The sequence below is a fragment of the Plectropomus leopardus genome, chromosome 21, assembly GCF_026936395.1.
Source record: "Plectropomus leopardus strain MGB_pleo_1.0 chromosome 21, ASM2693639v1, whole genome shotgun sequence".
NCBI classification, from domain to species: Eukaryota; Metazoa; Chordata; class Actinopteri; order Perciformes; family Serranidae; genus Plectropomus; species Plectropomus leopardus.
In genome coordinates, this window is record NC_142196.1 from 4774762 (window position 1) to 4796327 (window position 21566).

General features: G+C 40.3%; 1 protein-coding gene across 2 annotated transcripts in view; it reads right to left on the minus strand.

The window, feature by feature from the left end:
* Nucleotides 1-21267, minus strand: part of kcnh2b (potassium voltage-gated channel, subfamily H (eag-related), member 2b) — a 336501-nt gene extending 315234 nt beyond the window's left edge. The window contains exons 1-2 of one of the 2 annotated variants that reach the window (XM_088072346.1): nucleotides 21134-21267; nucleotides 19881-20490 (exon numbers count right to left, since the gene is read on the minus strand). In XM_088072346.1, the coding sequence (XP_087928472.1) occupies nucleotides 19881-19956 (76 nt within the window). In that variant the 5' untranslated portion in view covers nucleotides 19957-20490; nucleotides 21134-21267. Of the gene's footprint in view, nucleotides 1-19880; nucleotides 21048-21133 lie in introns of those variants that run through there. The other variant, XM_088072345.1, reaches the window with a different exon arrangement.
* Nucleotides 21268-21566: the final 299 nt, after the last annotated feature.

A 21566-nucleotide genomic window follows, 5' to 3' on the forward strand; every position in this document is an offset into this window, starting at 1 on the left:
CCTCGCTCCACCACAGTGCCAGACTCTCATCTAAATATGGTCACTTCTGGTTCCAAAAAAACGAGACAGCTACGGCCAAAATGCCAAACTTGAAGCTTCAAAATGGCAGGCCACAAATCATCAGGGAGGCTACATCCATCATTTACACAGATTATGATCCAAATACAAGTGGACAGTCGAGAAACATGGCCGTTTATACCTGTGTCTGTCATGCATCTCTAGCTGATCACTTATGTTAAGGTTTCTTCACTGCTTATGTCAACTCAAGCTACAAGGTCAGGGAGCCTTTTGCACAGTTAATATGTCCACACTCTTGCTGGCTGCTCGCTAGCATGCTGGCTATTCCTGTTAGCAGTGTGTCGGCACAGCTGGAGAGATCGCTATTAGCAGAATTCACAGGGCAAAACTATGGACAGTGACAGGTTTTCATGAATCTGGCCTGTTTTCCTCTTAAAGTGTAACAGATTGATGCGTCTCCACAGATCATCTTAAAGGGTTTGGAATCCCTCTATTGTCATTTGACAAAATAGGGGGCCCCAAACAGCATCTTGCATAGGGCCCCCCAAAAGCTAGAAACAACCCTGGAAAGTTACACAACACTTTGTCCAACTTGACTTAAAATAGGCAAGTCATCGAGCGCACTGTTAGCTAAACAACCACCAGGTCCTGCATCAAGCTGTATTAGTGTTTACCAAATATATGAAAAAGATAAGTGGTCAAATGTGTTCCAGACCACTTTTAAGGTGGTTTTTGAACAATTGCTCTGATGCCCATTTTTCTCATACAGCTACTACTGAATATGAAATAGTTTTTCTTAAAGCTCACAAGTTTTTCAAAGAGGTAACGCCTGTTGCTATGTTACTAGGCTACAACTGAATTGAAGCAGTTTAAAAAAAGTGTTCTTCGACCTTGTCTAAAAGCAAAGATGCTACAGCTGATTTTTATGGCCAGACATTCAGTGTTGCACCCCGTTGTACACACAAGAGACAGAAGTAATGGGAAAAGAGAAAACTTCAGATCCTGCTTACTCTCTCATTTCCTGACAGATAGCTGTGTGAAATGTCTGTGCTTGTCAGATTGCCAGTTTGGGAAAGCTACATAAATTGTTGGATACAATTCCGACTTTGGGAAGGTGTGGAGGGAGCAGGCATTAGACTCCATTCCAACACCGACAAGCATCTCCGTTGAGGATTAACGGCCCCTTCAAGGAGAACAGCTAAAAAGGTTTATTCTAGTTCCACAGGGTTAAACTAGAATAAACTAGAAGTTGACTCATATGTGCATTTAGGAGCCAGGCAATAAGTGGGAGAAACTTTGTCAGTGAATGTGCTGAGTAGGCAGCTTTCATTAAAACAAATGAGCCACCGTGTTTGTATTCTTAATCCGTGCTATCTCCAATACGCTACTTGAAATCATTTTAATGGAAATAAAAACATAGGCAGGAACAAATCCCACACAAATGCAATCCCAAAGTCACCTGACTCAAATCTTGGATCCCCTCACTCCACACAGCTTTGGATGCGGTCATGCGACGTAGCACTTTTCAGAGAGTACACACCGGTCCAGTCCCCCAACAGTCGTTAAGAGTGATAATCCCATAATCACCACAATCCTTAATGGGCTGTTTCGCTCTGAAGTGTCTCAAGCTACAGTGTGTACAGCGTCTTCCTCGGCCTTAACGAGGTTATGCAGATTTATGCAAATGAGGTCTAATCCCCGGAACGCAGGGGACTCCGGGGTCTTTAAATCGGTTAGCTGGCCTTTTCTGTGGCTCAGCTCTCGGGGTGGCAGAGGAGTCACGGTGAATGAGAGAGGGAGTTCGAACAGGTGAGGGGGAGACAAAGGAGACTGGATGAGAGGGAGGTGTGATCAAGCTGGAGCAGAACCCGGAGGAGGGAGACTTGATGAATGGGAGGACGAGAGTGAAAGGGCAGCTGCCAGGAGATAAAGCAGTGACAAATCGAGGTACAGGCAAAGGGCTGAGAAGTGAAGGACAGCAAAATGCAGGGAGCTACCAAAGCGGCCGGACGGTCGCACTGGCCTCTGTTTTGCCTTCACACTCTGTCAACTTTGGATTTCAAAAGATAGGTGATAAACAGGCACTCCCACCCTCTTTAACTTCTGAGTCCTAAATTTGATCACTACATCCATATTTAAATATGAGGAGTTGATCTTGACTATGTAAGATTATAATTACAGGTTTTAGTATGCTGTAACATACTGTGTTTCCAGACAGCAGCAAAGGAAGTCTGCTCCCAAGCCCCATTTGCATTACTTTTCAAATCAATGCATCAGCTGCAGACATCTGTTTTAGTGTGCTGCAGCAGTATGGAACAGCTGCTCTGTGGAATTGTACCACACAAAGAGACACATAGGGGATAGATTCTGCCAAACAAAACCCAAACCCAAACCCAACCCAAAACTCAATTTCTTTAACGCAACTGTTTGAAATGAAACTTATGTATAAACTTTTTGTGCACGACTACAACAGTAGGATCCATGGTAAGATTATGGCTACTTAATTAACTATAGTTATGACTGGTTAAGTTTTGTGCAACTAAAAAATTTAAAAATTAGATGGAGACTGTGGTTACAGCTACAAAAAAGTACAGAAAAAAAGTAAGCATAGTAAACCCTTTACCTTCCACCTTGCAACAAAGCAACAATAATTTCTGCAGTGGCACCAAGTGGCAACCTCTAGTGCTGAGAAATGGAGCCATTGCAAAAGAACCAACAACTGCAATTCCTCTAATGGTCACTTGAAGCTGGCTCAAAAAGTGAGTCAACCTCCACAGACCCCCATGTTAAAATGTACAACTTTACAGCAGGCCATTTACAGCTTGGTATAAAAAACCCCAAACTTTTTACTATATATAGCTAATTTCCCAGTTCATGATAACTGTACACTATTGGGGTGGGAGGGCTTTGAGTTATGCATACTTAAGACTGCATGCTCACTTTGAGTGACAGGTGGACACCATTGTTGAAAAGTTGCTACAAAGGCAACACTGCTTACATACTGTACTGTAACTATGGCATAACACCAGATTTACAGGGTATAGACGGAGGTGTTGCTATTATAATGTGTTTTCATTTCATCGAAGTTAATTGTAATATTTAAGTCCCCTAAAAAAGTCTTGTCTAGTGCTTGGTTGTACTAAAAGACCCTCTAAGGCAGTGGTTCCAAAAGGGTGGATCCCAGTCCAAAAGTGAGCCATGACATTTTGTGAAATAAACATGGTAATTTATAATGTGAGGGCCTTGAACTAGTGACTAAGAAGAAATCTGGACCCCGTGAATGGACCAGTTAGGAATCACTGCTCTAAGGGGTCGGATATGCAGTTAAAATGCCAAACTCGAGACTTCAAAATCTGGAGTCCCTAATTATTGGGTAATGATACAGTGGCTATGTCCATTATTTTATACAGTCCATGATTGGCACTTAATATCATTCGTGTGAATTATAATCCAATAACATAATTCCAAGGGATGGACTCCTATTGGTCTAACAACTGCTCAAGTGTTTAAGGATACTGTAAATACTACAGCATTGGGAATTTATAGCTGTTTTTGTTTATTTTTTAATGCATAACCAATAGTAGAGCAAAACTAGAAACAAAGGGCCCACAACGTAATGCATGAATACTTGTCTGCATCAAACTCTGAACAAGTCTGATGCATTTTCATTTGTATCATTTTCTTCTTTATCATTCTTTGTTCAGTTTCAAGGAAAATGCTGCCCCTCTTTACAGCTTAACATCAAAGAATGAAATAAACCTGACAAGGTGCTGTTGGTGCATTCAAGACTGTCTCATCCTTTCCAAGAAGAAACACAGTAGAGATTCAGCGTTTGATGCTTTGGTCTTTGGGGCACACATTTTTTTTTTTTTTTCATAAAGACATAGCCAATTAGAAGCTGATGATGTGGAGGGAGATATAACTCTCCCAGAGATGCTTTTAAAGTGTGTGTCATCATCTGAGAAAACAGATTGGGAGCTCATTTTTCCCTCAATCGCTGTGCAGCCACAAACATTCAGCTCTGACTTTGAAAAGAAAAACAGACTTTCAAAGGTGTTTTTGTAAAAGCTGGTTTCGGGGCACTACAGATTTTCATAAGTTCAGCTTTCTCACAGGGGAGCCTGCATGTTCCCGGCTTTTTATCGAAATACGAAGAACACCCAACCGCATTGACTGGTAAACTTGATCATGATGAAATTATAAAGCAATCCAACACATCCATTAAAGGACAGAAATAAAGCATTTGGTCTCCATGTCCATTTCCCCTCCATGGCCAATAAACTAGATCTTCCTGTTCTGGTCTTTATTAATCATGTTACATTGCAGTAAAATTATATTACATGAATTATGTACGGTTCAAAACTCACAGGATCTGCAATCTTTCTGGTATATTTTTAGACAATAACATGCTTGACCCTTAGGGAGTGTTTGGTGGATTTTCTGCGATTTTCATTCTTCATTTTTGATAAATTCGACTGTGTTCATGCATACATTTTAGCATACATTTTGGCAAGATTGTGTATTTTTGTTTCATCTTGGAATTGCCAACTCAACTCCTATGGTAAGTCTAAAATACACTCTGTTAACAAAATCGTTACATTCATACTGTTAAGTGTAAAAAAAAATGTGGCATTTAAACCCAGCAGCAACAGCAGATTTTTATCCCACAGGCATCCAAGTATAAAAACATGCATTGTATTATTTCTGGGTGTCATTTGTCATTGTTGCTATTTTCCAACCTGATGACATCATTGTTTTTTTCCTTCTGAAAACCTAGTGGCATCATGACAAAAAATCTGTACCTTTGAAGGATTAAAGTTCTGGAAATTAATGAATATTTGATATTTGATGAGAACTGATGTTAGTTAAAAGAATTACCTCAGTGAAAGCAGAAAATCATATTCATGTAAAATATTTTTTAAAGCTTAATTTTGAAAAGTGCATTTTGTGTGCGCAGAGCAATACAAGTGTGTGTTATCTTTAAGCAGTCCCTAAGGGTTAAATGTGGTTTAATGTTTATAAGCTTCGCTTTTCAAATACTAGTAATACAAAATCTAACTCTGTTCCAGGCCTAAAAGCTATAGCAGTTATTTGACATGTTAATGGCACCTTTAGCCAGGGTACCAACCAAGGTATCACATATTGAATCTGCAACTCATGAATGAACTGCATGTTTGAATGGTCTGCAAGAAAAACATTTTGCATGAATGTTTAATTCAACCCAGGCAATTAATAAATAACATTTTTTTAAATTTTTTATACATTATAAAAAATACATGCCCTAGCTAAGTTACATTATGATCTGCTGTTGTTTTCATACTAGTTCCCACTGTAAGGTCAGATATGGCCATATGATCATACTCGAAGACAGCTAGGGCCGATATAGATCCAGATGTGGTCTTTATCAGTGCAAAGGTTGGTCAGATTTTTAAAACATATTTTTATGGAGCATCAGCAGTCGCTTTGGGTAAAACAGAAAACAGTACTCACATTAGGTTTAAAGAAGGAAGGAAGAAAAACAAAATAACAACAGTTTAAAAAAGCAACTGAACAGGTGGGTGAAAATAAGGATAACAATTAAAAATAAAAAATTTAAAAAATAATATATTATTGTTTGGGCATAATGTCCAGAGTGGTGATAAGAAATAAAAGTGGTCTCCATAGTTAATAAACAAAAAACGCCCCCAAAAAACAACAACAACTGAACAGGAAGGTGAAAATGAGAATACAAATAAAATAAAATGAGATGAAATGAAATAAAATAAAATCTTATTCTTTGGGCATAATGTCCAGAGTGTGGATACGAGATAAAAGCGGTCCCCATATTTTGTCAGTTTTTTTAAAAAACCTAGAGGACGGAGCCTCAGCTTTTCCAGCTTGGCATTGTACACAACCGCTTTGGTCAACTGATGGGATGGGGGTGAGGCAGGTTTCCAATGTAAGAGAGTTGAGCGCCAGGCTTGAAGGTTGGTAAAGGCCATGACTCAACTGAAAGGACATTGGAGGAAAGTTGATCAGATTTCGATTTCAGAATGAACTTTGTGCACTTTGTGTGTGAACATGATTGGCTCAAAGTAACTAAAATTCAATTGAAAAATTAACCATGTAAATGTGTTGACTTTCTTTCAGAAAAGTTGACTTCACAGCTGCTGCCCTAAATACAGATACAAATCCTTCTACAGGCATGATTCCTCCTGTTATATTCACTAAAGCTTACAGCATCACTGTGCTCCAAAGCCCCGGTGGTCAAGATGGACCGATAACAACAGGGTCAAAAGTAGGATTCTCCAAACAGCGCTAAAGCATGCAGTCTTATCAAAGCGTCCTTGACTAGAAACAGAAGCTGCTGTGTGCCCCAGCGCTCCAAGTTTGTCTTATTTTATAGCTGTAATAATGACACAGTCCAAAACTCCTACGGAACAAAGTGTCTCAGGTTTTGGACTATGTGTTCTCTCAGTATTTATACTAGCCAAAATAAAGCAATTAAGACTGAATTATTGCTCAGGTTTATGTGTTTATGAATGAGTTGAAGACCAGAGGGACACCAGTTAAAATCCTGGAAGCAGTTGGGACGATGAGGGTGGTCATACTCAAACACACTCTCCCCTCTTCAACAACTACTGCCTGTGTGCTCTGAAGCAAGACATCAAGCTCCATCTGTTCCATTAAAATAACTGTAGTTGTACTGGGCAATACTTGTAGGTTATGGACTGAACCCTGTCCGGCCATAGAAGACTAGAGCAGAGGATTAGGGCCTCATAAAAAATGTAAATGAGTTTTGAGATAAAACTCAAGTTTAAGTCAAAATTTGAAGATTAAAACTCAGAATTTTAAAGTTTAAATCAAAAATGCAGAGAATGAAGTCATAATTCTGAGATTAAAGTGACAAATCTGACAGTAAAACAGAATTCTCTTTGAATAAAGTCAGAACTCTGAACTTTAAACAAGTCACCAAAGTCAGAACCATGAAATTAATGCTAACTTTAAAATCAGAACTCAAAATTTTCACCTGGCCCTCATCCTAAGAATAAATGTGGAATAATCAACTATTATTATGTTCTCAAACTCACAAGATCTGTGTAGACCATGAACTATTTATAGGTACAGACAGGAACATTTTAGTTTAGTATAAAAAAAAAATCCCTGAAAATGTCAGAATATATTTGGTTTTGTTTGAAGAACAAAGGCACTGAGAAAAACAGCCAGTGATACAGGCAATTCAAGAAAGTCGTCTTGTTTCAGAATGACTAAATAGCATGTTCTTTTAAGGAAAAAAAAAGCAATCCTACAGAGGTTAGTGCAGATGCTGTGGCAGCATCAGTTACATCAGAACAGTTTTTCTCTGAAGAAAACAAAGCAAAGCAAAGCAAAGCACAGTACTGAAGGTTTTTCTCAATAGAAAAATGTTTCACTCTTCTCCTGACTGATTTCGGCTTCTGTGATAAACGGTGATAGACAGATGGTTCATCCAGTCACCTGCCAAGTACTTTTTCAAAGTATCTTGCCCTTTTCCAAACTGTTCCCAATGACGTCTTTTCAGATGGTTTTGTGTAACAAACCATCTGGCGAGTCAGGTTGGCCAGATCTGGCAATTACGGGATAATGGTAAATGCTAAAACATAATGTAATAGTAGCAGAATTAGTAAAAAGTCATAAAGTCAGCAAACTGATTTAGTGATAACAGTTAACCAGCAGTTAGCTAACATTTTGTACATTAACATTGCTCTGGCTTTAAGGTCACAGTGTTCTGTACTTGCCTGTTGGTGTCAAAAAGTCATTTTTGCTTCCCCCATTGGCAGATTCTTTTTGTTTGGACAATCACATTTCTGTACACTATAGGATTATTTTACTCTTAATGGGAAGCTTGAACTCACAAGCACACACATAAAGAATCCAAAAACCACGCACAACCGCTTTCCTCTCAGCACTGCCCAGCAGGTGCCATGTTACCCGGTTGGATGCATGCCGATTTGAGATGTGAAGGCAGTTGGGCATTGCAGCACAGTGGGCATCTGCTGGCCACTGAAAAAGATGGAGGTGTGGAAGGAGGGAGGGAGAAAACAGGTTGTCAAACGAGACAAAGAGCAGAAAGAAGGAAGGAGCGAGGAGGGCAGCGGGAGAGAAAAGTGTTTACAGGCTCCAAGAGTTTGCAAGTATGAGCGAGTGCTTGTGTCTGTGTTCTTTTGTGTGCCCGCTTGGTAACGTGTGGGTGTATGTGTATGAACGAGAGACGGGGAAGAAGCCATGAGAGGAGACAGAGAGGGAGAGCGTGTGATTTCACACCAATAAAGTGCAATCATGAGGCACTGACTTTCTCCTGACATCAGCTCAGTGTAGCAGTGTTGCTGTGTTTGCACCCTCTGAGTGAAACAGATGGAGCAGAGAAATAAAACTAACCACTGCTGAACAAGGGCTGAGCCAGGGGGTGGCCTCTGGGGCCCCAGGCCTGGATTGTTTTCTCAAAAGCCCTGAAATCTTGAAGGTTTTTAAAATACCTTCAACTTTGTGTCAGTCAGACAATAATATAAACCCATGTTGTTTATCACACTATGCTGTTCCCTACAGAAATGTGATATAAGGGAATAAGTGTGCTTTTGTTGGCCTAATATTCAATTCAGAATATTAATGCCTGCATTTTTGGGTATTGTTGGGAAACCTTGATTTGTATTTGGAGCAGCCTAGAGTATTATCGAATAGATTCACATGCAACACATTTGTCAGCTTAAAATTTAAAATCTACTCCAAGGTAACAAAACTATAACAAAAATAGGTTTCAAAATGAGTAATTCTATAATCTCATAAAACGGGTTTTATGATATCCGACAAGAAGTGCGCGCAGCAGTTCATATTGTGCTTGTCAGGCGGTCCTCTCTTGCTGCTGCGTGACCCATTTTTCTGGCGGTTTTTGGGCATGCATAAAAGTTTAAATATTTTCAACTTTTCCACTCAAGGCGGAGAGTTGCACCCATCTGCAATGTCACTTTTGGCACGCAGTATGCTAGCTCTGCTCCACAGGTGCTGTTGCTAAAATTTTAGGACAGTTCTAAAATTTTAGGACATTTCTGTGGTTTTAAGACATTATGATTTTAGGATGTGTCTAGGATTATAGGACATTTTTAGGATTTAAGGGACATTTCTAAGATTTAAGGACATTAGGGGCTAGGACTTCTGTTGGGGATGCGGAGGATCCTCCACTGGCATTTTTTTTTATAAGCAAGCTCTATTTTGATGTTCTTATATGCACTCTGGCACCTTATGTATACTAGAAGTACAAAAACAATTCCCTGCGTACAAAAACAATACCTAGCACCCTATTGGGGGTCAGAGTTGGCCTGCAGGCTGCAAGTTGTATGCATTTAAAAAAAAGCACAAAATTGAGCTTGTTAACAAAAACATTCTCAGTTTTTTGCCCCAAATTTCCTCAAGCCTTAAAAAAGATGCTCATTCAGTTTTGGATAAAACATAAGACTGTTCAGCATACAGTCCTGAATAATAACCCATATTTCCAACCAACATCTCGTACCGTCCCCGCTAATCAAAGCTGTCTAGAACCAGCCTTGCCCTGGACCCCCCTGCCCCCCAGGTTTGGGCTGAGCACCAAAAGTCTGTCTCCGCCCCTGCAAATAAAGCCTGTCATAATGTATTTATTCTGTACTGGTACATTACGGCAACAACAAAAGCCTTTATGCAGAATGATTTTGAGACTGTTTGATTGAACATCTGGAGGATGATCACAAAACTGCAGGAGTGTGTAGTGACTCTGTTCCAGCAAGAAAAATCCAACAAGCAAGCTGGCAGATCGAACCCTCCAATGTCTCCTCACAGCCTAATCCACATATACAAGCCATATGTTGCTGTGTGTGTGTGCAACATTTGCATGTACTCAGCAGCACTTGTGTGTGCTCACAGGAGCACAGAAGGCTTCTCCTCCTCCCTGCACTGGGAACATCAGTCTCTGCACCTTATGCAACTCTAAGATGAGCTCATCAAAGCAGGAGGAAGCACAGAAGCATTGAGCTCTAAACGCTGAGGAGGATGACCTGCTGTTGAAGGCAAAATGCTGGTTTGACTGACACGAGCTGAGAGGAAGATTTTGGAATGCTGAAGGCAGTAGAAGCACCTTTCTTGGCTCTTTTGAAGTTATGACAGTTATGTTTGTATAAGTGCTACATTTTGCAATAAATGACGCCATTGGTTTGGGCAGACCGAGAGAGTGTGTCCCTGGGCCCCACCATATCTCCATAGAAGCAAGGCCCACAGACTTTGTGGTGGTTTAGAGTCTATCTGCAGTCGTTATGCATCATTTTGTGTTTCTTTGAGGGAATATTTTTTGTCATTTTTGTGTCTCTTTGCAATCATTGTGTTTCTCTTTGTGATTCTTTTGCTTCTTTTTGTGTTTTTTTTAGTCTCTTTTCATGCCATTTGTATCTATTTGTGGTCATTTTTAGTCACTTCTTAGTCACTTTCTGGTTATTTTATTTATTAATTTCCATTATATAACAGACAACAGACAACAGCCAGCAGGGCATACTATAGATCATATGATCACAGCCACCTGGCTCATGTTTATGTGGCTTAAATATGAATTACAGTGCATTATATTTTGCTCAAACAGTTGATCAGAAATGGCTAAATAATTCAATTTATCAAGTAAATGCACTTAAGTGTAGAGTACAATATTCTCTGAATTGTACTAAAGTAGAAAAGAGAACAGAAAATGAGTGCAGGTACATGGACCCGGAGAACCTGTTTATGAGGCTTTTTCAGGTTATGATCATATTCCAGATATGGTGATTACAAAAGCACAGAGGTATTGGGTTGTTTACATTCCCAGCATTTATTCCAGTCTCTCCAGCTAGCATATTTGGGTTTCTCATAAACCGAATATGATGTTTATATGGTCAAACACATAAAAAAAAATTAACTCCAACAACCCAATTATTATATGATAATTCATGTCCATGTAGGGGTGGGCTATATATTGAATATTCTCAGGGTATCATGGCTTGTTCCATGAGATATATAAAATTACAATATCATAAATGTTGAGTATAAATTGTTACATTGTATTTATAAGCCATCAAGATTTAGGTTCCCTCGCTCTCTTCTCCAGCCCTCTGCCTCTCACAGACACACAACAAAAACATTGACACTTCCTTCCTGAGATTAGCCAGGTCCTTCAAAATAAAAGCACCATGGATCCCCCCCTTTGATTTATTTAATTATTAAAGTACATTTTTAAATTTCATTCTAAAAGTACTTAAATTAACTTCTTCATAACCATATTTTATTCGATATTATAGTAGTGCATTAAACTGTATTATAGCTACTTTATTTAACTTTGTGACTGCAGTTCATTCAATAAGTTTGTCATTTAGTAGTAAACATTAGTTTAAAAGACATTTAAAAATATCAAGTTATTTATCATGTATCGTGATATAGCCTTAAAATATGATATTATTTAACAAGCCATATTGCCAAGCCCTATTCACATCCATGTAAATTACTCAAGAATATACAAATACATCAACATTGTAGCTACATTTCTTGAGTAAATGTATTTAGTCATATACACCACAATCACTCAGTGCAACAGTGTGGCTCAAAGATGTATTTTTCATAAAGATCTCTGAAACACAGAGAAGATTACTGTATATACCAGGCCTTGGATACACAATACTTGTTAGTAGGATCATCTTCTCCTACACGCGTTCTACTCCATCTAAGCCGTGCCTCTTATACTTTTGTACAACTAAAATCTCAATTGTCTATATTTTAAGTTCAAACCTCGCAGCTAGTTACTCCAACCAATCATTTCTCCTAAAATTGGAGGCAGTCAGTTGTCAACATTAGCTGCACCTGTGGCAAGCAGCAGTAGTACATTGTAATCATTCAAAAATACTGCAATATATATGAACTACTTCTCCATGACAGAACGTAAAATCACCTGGAGATTATTACTACTCTACCTTTTCCTGCTCTGTGTGCATGTGTGTGTGTTTGTGAGGATGGGTGGGTGGGTGTGTAGGTGGGGGAGTCATGGGGGGGGGCAGTTGCTATGGCGACAGTGTGTTTGTACTTCAGCTGTGGAGTGGGAACATCCTCCCTGGAGGACAGTGGCTTCAAGGCTTGTAATTGGGCAAAGTCTTCTCTAAGGAGCGGCGAACAGACAGCAACACATTCCCCAAAAGGTTGCTATGACCTCATATTGAGGTCGAAGATGTTGTTGGTTGAGGCTCACAATCTGTCAGTGCAGTGTAACGTGTGTGGAGGCTATCACAGCACAGCGAACAGAGAGAGATACACGCACAGGATTGGAGAACAGTAAGCAGAGAAGATGTGAAGTCAGGCGAGAGCAGTGCATTAAGTGCCTGAGCTGGAAACTGTAACATCTACCCATACATCTACTGATTTAATTAGTTTTATAAAGGTAAAATCTAATTACATTTAGTTTTTTGTCCATAACAAGCATTCAGAACAAATAGAAAACGAGGCAACAGTAAACATGTTGTCCCCCATGAATTATGCATTTTTTAGACTCTTGCAAATGAGTAGGTCTCCAGACAAACAGCACACCCTTTGGCCAATCACTGCAATTTCAGAAAGTGCCAACATGGAGAAACGAGAGGCAAAGTTTTGTGAAAATCTGATTATCTGATATTATGCATATTATTTTGAATATGTCATAGTCAAGCAATAACAGAGAATATTTCCGGGAAATTTGGTCAAAATCTGATCAGTGGTGTCTGCAACATTTTGGGTATGGGGCCTGGAGCCAGCTGCTCCCCGCTTGATGAAAAGAGAGGCATGACAGAGATTAAAGCAGAGCATAAGAAATATAAATGAAAGAATGTTGTATTAATATGGATAATATTTTCAGTAAACATGATGTGGCCACATCTTTATCTGCAAAGGATTACATAAGGCCTGGTCTTCTTCCTAAATAAGCAAAGATCATGCTGTCCATTGATTTTCCTCCAGTGGACACATCAATAATCTATATGCAAAACAGCTTTGACCTCCTGCCCATTTTTGTCCAATAATCATTTAACCATCCCATCATCCTCAGAATTTAATAGCCACTGTCCATTACTATCCAGGTGGTCTGTTACCCTGGTTGGATCAGTGAACCATATGTATAATTCCTGTTTTTTGGCCTACAAATGTATCTTACACACATGATGTACGAGTCTTAAATTAACTTAAATGTGAAAAGATTTCTGTCTTTAGCATTGTGATTGGTGGGGACTAATAGTACAACCAAAAGAAAAACCAGTCATCAGACCCAAGTTTTAAACTCCACTGTACACAAGTCATAGTACGTTCCCTCTATTTTAAATCATTAATGTATTTTTAAAGGAGCATACACAGAATTACACTATCGCTAAACGCCACCCCTTTAGTTTACGCAGACAAACAATGGGCACATTGTCTGAACCATAGCTAACTTAAGCTAACGTTTCCTAGCAAAGTTTGCTGCAAGGTGACATTATATACACAATGTTTCTGACACAATGTATGAGATTATATAAACTTGTCACTTTGCAGCAAATGCTAACGCTATGTTGTCTTACCTTTCAACAAATGGAGGCATCTTTGTTTGTTTATCCTCTTTACAGGCCACACAACTTAATCCAAAAGGAGACACTTTGCTCTGTTTATGTGACGTTTATGGATGAAATACAGTCCATTTTTTAGCTTCTCAGGATACCTCGTATCAGTGTTGCATTTGCCCCATGCACATTGTTGACCGTTTTTAAAGTTAGAACTGCATTAATTTAAATAAAACTGCAGGAAATTCAAAATTTCTGATGCTTTTCTATCGAGGTCTACAAGCAGGATGTCCTGCTGCTGCTAGTGTAGCTGTATGCAATGTGATTGGCTTGTGGTGTTTGAGGGCGGGGCTTAGCGATAGGTCAATAAAACAGAAAAGTCACCATCTGACCTTAAAGCTAATTTTAATCTGCAGTCCCTTAAACTGTGTATTTTATGTGGGTCATAATTATAAAGACTATCACACCCTCGAACCCCCCCCCCAAAGCAAAGCAAAGTGCAGCACAAGTGTCATTGCCTGTTTCAGACCAACGCAGTTGTCATTTTCTCTATCAGCGCCCATGTTGAGTAAGTTACTTGCATCCATGTGTGAATCCATCGGCGTGTAGGTTTTAAAATGAGATGGTCAGGCACATTGTTGGCATATTGAAAATGATTGTGCCATTGACCAAAAAAAAAAAACTCATCTACAGTGAGAATAGCCAAGTATTTTACTGCTCTTTAAAGGGTGTATTATTCATATAGTAAGATGCTCCGACATAGGCAAGTTCACAATTGCGCATACTCTCTGCTTGTTACAACAACAGTGATGCGTCTATGGGTTGCAACTGGGTGAAATAATACATGATTAATGAGGAAAATATGAATGACATTTAGTAAAATGTGAACATCAGCTGAACAGAGCTGCTGTCTGACTCTATATTAAGAAGAACTCTGTGCACATTTACAAACAAGAAGCAGCTTAACTTCATTTTTTATTTCAGAAGCTAAGAGTTCCGTTTCCTCCATTAAGTTTATACCCTCAGTTTTCTCTTTTGCCGTTTAAATGTCCCACAATATTTACTGCAGTGACATCACTTCTCTTCCTACATTACTATCAGCAGAAAACCACTTGCTGCTCTAATTAGCTGAATCCATCATGTTAAATAGTAGTGCACCGCTGCAGGCGTACCTGGCTTTTAAAGGAAATGAGAGATGACACTCTGATTGGTTGACTTCATGTTTTGCCAAAAACACACCTATAATTAATTGAGAGACTAAATACAACCTCTTCTTCCCTTGCACCTTACTGTGCACCCAGATTAGGCACCATTTAACCAGCAAAGTTATATGCCTTAAATGCACTTACATCATACACTTTGAACCATGCTCTGTAGCTTGTTTATATTGGGCACTTAAAACTAATGAAATTGTTCAGAAAGACCATAAAGTTTACCCTGTCCTACGGGGATGCACATTTACAAACCTGCAATACCAGGTACTGAGCGGAGCTGTCTGAGAATGCAAAATTAATTTAAATCAGTATATGATGTTAGAGAAAGTCAAATTATTGTGTTAGTCTAACTAAAACTGGATTTTTAAAATTTATGTAACACATTAGTCCAACTGAATCCTTACTGAGTCAAAATTCATAAAGTCTGACTAAAAACACCTAAATAATGGGTTGATTTTCTCTTTCATGTGCGCCTCAACCGGACCTGAACTGAAATAGGTGTTCTGCACATGCTCCATAGTCCCTGGACCAGGCTTTGAGCCAGAAGTCAAGCAGCATAAATTTGCAGAAGAAAGCTGGGAAAAACAACAGAAGAAGGAAAGAAAACAAAACAAGATGAATGAAATGGTATCAAGTAAAGCATAGAGTATGTGTGAAATGCACAGTGCTGAAAAGTTGCCCATGTTTTCAATGTTCAACATGCAACCCTTTTGCCGCTTGATAACTTTTTTGATATGTGATGTAAGTTGGAAAAAGGTCCAATAACAAATAGCTGAAAGGGAGCATATCACCACCTATCGTCAAGTTGGCAAAACTCCTGTCTATAAATTGATTCTCCCCACAATGCTTGTACACTGGGACAAGGACAGTGGTCAAAATAAATGACCTAATTGAGGTATAACCATAGCTCGACGTCACTGTTCATGTAAAGGAACTGATTGTAAACTAACAATAAAGTTGTATCGTATCGTATCGTATCGTATCGTATCGCATCGTATCGCAACATAACCAGCTGAAAATATGTTGGGTCTACACAGAAAGCAGCATGTTAGCAAACAGTGACAGCAGCTTCAGCTCTCAACAGATGTCTACACAGGATGCATTCAGGCAAAGTATCAAATTAAAAATTTATAGACAACCACTTACTGTATTTCTGGGTTTCTGCTTAAATCATTAAATCTTGACTGTAACACAACAAATTTTTATTTCCTAACTAATTTAGGACAAAAAGGCACCACTCCAGTGATAAAATGTTTTTAAAAAGTGAAAGAATGACCTTCAATCATCATATTTTCAACTAATGCACTGACATTTGTTTTCCTTTATGAACTTGTCTGTAAATGTAGCTGCAGAGCTGGTTGATCAAATTGTCTCTTGTCTCATTAACATGTACAACAGGATTTCTCACACAATATGTCGAGTGGAAACGGTCTTGGTGCGATGTGTGGTGACAACAGATGCCAATTGTTTGCTCCTTAATCATCTCCTCCGAGGCTGAGCATCAAGTATCCATAGTACATCACTTTAAAAGCAGCCCATCCTGGGTAAAGAATGGCCTTGCCAAGCTTACTCTACCATGAACATTGCTTTTATTCCTCTCTACGTTCCACATGAGATACTTTTCATCACATACTGTATAGCTGAACAAACAGGATAAGCCTACCCTTGATTGTTGCTTGCATTAAGTACACCCAGCCTCTATTACAATATAGAAAAGGATCAGATGAATAAATGCACAGTTTACTCAGATATGGATAACATGAGGAGAGGGCTCAAGTTTCAATATGTGGAGCTGTGGGGTCAAAGTGGATTCAGGGGAAGGCATGGGAAATAGGCTTGGGCAGTATGTAATATTTCATACCTTCATAAAATGTCACTCCAGGGTATATGGTATATAAATGACGCACTAAGCTACCCAAACTGCCCTCCCCAGCTCCCAGCATGTGATGATATAAGTGTGCAGCACTAACAACCCCCTGAAGGCGACTTTGCTACCTACTTGCAACTTTTGAGACTAATAAATATACAATGGAAACCCACAAAATATTAAGCAAAGTAATATTCTCGTATCTATTTTCTTTATCAAATAAGCTGCACAACTGTACACCTTTTGGATTCAACTTTCTGTCACTTACAGAGGACTGACGAGGCTTAATTGCCTCATTAACTCATCAAAACACACATCATTCAAACTCGACAGAAACAAGTAAAACTCACCCAAACCATCTTGGTTAGCCTTTGCTAGTAACCTACTCAGTAAGTCCACTGTTCCAACAATCACCAGCTCCGGTTTGCTCGAAAAAATCCTTAACTCACCAAGTTAGAAGACGGTAGGCCAGCCACTAGGTGTCATGTTGTCTTTTAGCTCAGCTGCCTTTTCCCAGTGTTGCCTGATTGAAAATGTTAAACTATCGTAGCAGAGGCTCAAAATTATCATATTTTGAGAAAAATAATTGTACGCCAGTCAGAATCACGAGAACGAATAGGTTCAATTTATAACTTAAGTAAACATGTATTTAAACGACTTTTTGACACATCTACAAATCTACCCATACCCACTGCCTTAGAGAGAAGCTATTTAAAGTCTACACGGCTCAGCCCAAAGCTGACGTCAGGTCAGCGGCCGAGTGTTCGCAAATACAAACGACAGCAGTGCATGCTCAACAAATGTGACAAGTTGTCAAGTGCGGGTCGCATTCATGTCATTACATGATTGGCTGTAAGGAGATCAGGTGAGAAGTGATGTGGAATGACAGATGTGGGAGCCTGGAAATGAGTTAAAATGAGATGTGTAATTAAACTAAGTGCTTATTGTAAGTGTCTCAATGGTCAAGTTCTCGTACATGATGGCAATTTTGGAATTATTGATCGAACATCATACAGAGGGCAAAATTATCATACAAATACAATAATGATCGTTCATCTGGCAATGCTGCCTGTTGCACTGGTAGAGACTGGAGCTCTAGTGGTGCATGCTGTGCACTACATACAATGAGTTTATTTAAAAAAAAAGGGGGAGCACCTGTATTTATGATGACATTGAAAAACATACCTTGAGGATTTCTAAATACCCTGGAAAACTGTAAAATGGTGATACCATCCATGCCTAACGGAAAGACTGAAATGGGATGTTTTGAAGAAATATTGGCAAAGCTTTCCACCAGGCTGCAGTTTAAAGTTCAATCAATAGAAGAGTTTGCTGTATAAAAGATAGATTTTCTCTCTTAACATTCTTGAATCAGTAAGGATGTCTAAACAGCTGCTCGTGTCCACCGACACTCCTCCTCAATGTCCACTAGTTCATTACCCACAGCCATTAGACACCATGTCATCACCATCATTAACATGCTTGGTTAGCCCGCCTATAAGGCCGCAACAATCAATAGACAATTATTCTAAAGATATGAGTCACTGGGAAAACATTTGGAGAGCACTGATGTGAGGTTCCCTGCCTCTCAGTTGTTCCCCTGCAACACCGAAGCGCTCCTCTCATAAATAAACATCAACCACACAGAGGAGATTTCTGCCACACGCTCAACTCATGCAAATCTGCTGTACAGAAACATTTAAGATATGAACACAACAAGGCCGGCAGCGAGCAGTAGAGTGTGTTCACCTTTGCAAAGCTATACGAGCTCATCAGGATGGAAAAAATAAGTACTGCAGGATTAATGTCAATTACCCAACTCCAACGTCAATTATTCAACTTGACTGCACTTGTGTGGAGTCGCTTTTCAGCGCCTCTGTGTCAGGGAAAAGGGTATTTTTGCACAAAATCCACCCCTTCACCTTGTTTGAAGCTCGGCTGATTCCGTGACTCTTGGGTGTTAGGGACACAGCACGACATCACTTGGTGTTCAAAAGCAGCCCGGTGAACTGCTCAACCCCAAAAGCAGATGGTAAGTGGAGGAAGTCAGATTTTTTTTCAGCATTTTTAGAAAGGGCACCTCAAGAGTTCAAGCTGATCAGCTCCTGATGGGAGCAATTAACATTCAGAGTCCTCAAACATTTCAACCTAACATTAAAGCATCAGCTGACACTCATCCACTTTTCCACACAAAAACCACCATCTTCTTTTTCATCAGCCCTGAGGTGAATTTCCACATGAGCCTGTGGCTGCTGAGGCACGTTTGAAGTCTGGTCACACGTCCAGAGACGGAAAAAAAACATGAATGATTTGCATCAAAGATAAGACCGCCGCGGGGAAGTGAGCAAGGATGAAGCCTGTGTATTTTCAAATATAGACAGCTTCAAATTGCGTGCCCCCTGGGCTCGATGAAAAATTTAGTAGCTGGAATACATTGTTTGTTTTTGTGGCTTATAAATAAGTGTAGATTAATTGAGAGGATATTGATTTTTTTCTTTCTTTCAAGGCAAACAAAACAAGTGTGTAATAGTTTTGTCTGAAAAGCGTGTGTAAACTGGAATTGAAGTGTCCACAGACAATAGATCACACACCACCTGAAGCACCTAAGTGTGACTTCTTTTTGTTTTTTTGCAGATTGCTTTTTCTGACAATATCAGCCATGGCAGCAGCAGAGTGAGACACAAGGGTGACATTAAAGCATGAGAAGATGTGCAGGAAAAAAACGAATCACATTTCATTTTTAACTTGCTGTGTACCCTTTGAATATGCAGGAATCCTTCCTGAATGACAGATGTCTGATGCAGCTGCAGGGTTCGCATGCACAAATATGAGACTTCAAGCAGCTCAGATCTACACAAGCTGTTCATGTTTTCATCAGAAATGAATGTGGTGGAAAATTAAAAAGTAAATAGTTATTTGACGGGATTGTTTTTTTTTTTGTTTTTTTTTAAAAAGATCTTTTTATAAAGAATTTTACCAAATATCACATTTTCTAACCCCAGCTGCTGTAGCATGACTGCACCACCCTGTGACTATTACCCTTGCATCAGCAAACATTATTATGGAGGTTAACTCTGGAAAACAAAATGTCAACTGTGCGCCAACATCATTAAAATGCCATTTTCCAACCCCTTTGAGTCAACAAATCAATTATTAAAAGTGGGCCTTAATGACAGAAAATAGGTTATAGGAATGCTCCGAGAGAGAGGAAGAAAACAATCAGCTTACTTTGACTGTCGAATTTCCTGATGATTGTATCCAGGAAGGTGTTCTGCGGAGCCACATGGCCCCTCCGGACCGGCATCTTGGCTGCGGTGGCCCCTGGACTTTATGAGACTTCGCAGGAGTTAGATATATCACACAGTTTCCAGTCCCCGCAGCCGAGCGCGCGATGATCACTGCGCTCCCCGCATGGAGCCTCAGCGCTCACAGGTTCAGCAGCAGTAATCCGGGGGCCAAAGTTTTCCCAAGTTGGTCAGAGAGAGACGGTGGCTCCGGGAGAAAGTGAGGGCAGGAGAGTTCTGGACTGTTCTGTACGCGCGGCAGATCTGGGCCGTTTCAAGCCTCCAGTTTCCAGGTTAAGAGGAGCGAAGGGTTTCTGTCCCCCTCGAGGGGAGGGCCGCCTGTCAGGTGATATTTCCTCCTGGTCTCACACTCGGTGGAGCGCAGCAGACCTCTCATCCTGCACTACAGCCCGCTCCTGTGAAGCAGACTGGCCGAGCTTCCCGACGAGCGTCGTTGGAGCCATAGTTGGCGCTGCGCGTTTTCTTTTTTCTTCTTTTATTTATTTCTCATTCCACCTCCTCTCTGTTCTGCACCTCTGAGTCTCTGTGTGTAACTGGGGGAGAGAAGGAAAAACAATGATGGTGAACAGAAAAAGAGCAGAGCGCAGATCCGCAGCTCGAAGCGTCCTAGATGTGTGTTTTTGGAGGTGTTCTCTGTATCTCTCCTCCTCCTCGCTGTGCGCTCTGCCGGATGACTTCAGCTCCACCGGCGTCTAGCTGCGCCTCTTTTAACCCTTTGCTCATCGGGAGCTGCTCACACTTCTGATGGTGGATGAAGGAGTTCATGCGCTCTCAGCTACCCAAATTCTCCTTATCTCCAAATAAAAACGCTTTCAGTTACACCCGAGGTTCCCAAAGTGGCGCCACGGCGACACTTAGTTGCTAAAACTGGCTCCTTTATCTATAATAAAATTGTTACAAATTATTCATTTGATAAAATTTGGGGGGGATGGCCTAAAAATGACACCCCAGCTACGGTTTTCTGATGCTTGGTATCAGACAAAAGAGGAAGGCGCTTTGTGCTTATCACACACACCTGCTGCGGCCAAACGACTAACAGGTGTGCGGCTTTACCTGTCTTCCTGTTTGGGATTCATTTGAGAGTGACACACACTCACACACGCCCGGCTGTCTGCTCCTATTGTTCTGCACTGTCCAAAAGCACACCCCCCCCCCGCCCCACTCAGAAATACTTACCCGCACTGAAGTGAAGCGCCTGTTTCTCTGGAGGAGTCCGGCTGCTCCTGGATCAGTGAATCGGATGTGAATGTGGCGAGCAGCTGCAGTTGTAATGCTGCTTCATTGTATTTCAGGGCTGGATGGGGATTCACCACTCAGGCTGCTCAGCTACGTCACACCGCCGGGGTTCCCCCCTTCCGTCATGCTGGGGATGATGCATTTAGGAACCGTCGGATATTGTGCTTTATGCTCGCGCGCACGTGAGTGATGACCTAGTTCTGTTTAGACTGCGTTTTATATGCTGCATATCTTTATGCAGGAATGATTTCCAAGGAGTGAATCAAAGGACTGAGACTTGTAGTGATCTTTGTGTGCATAGCTGCAGTGTAGGCATGTGTTTTCTGCAGCTCAAATCTAGATCATAGTCTGCCAAATTCCATCAGATTTAAAT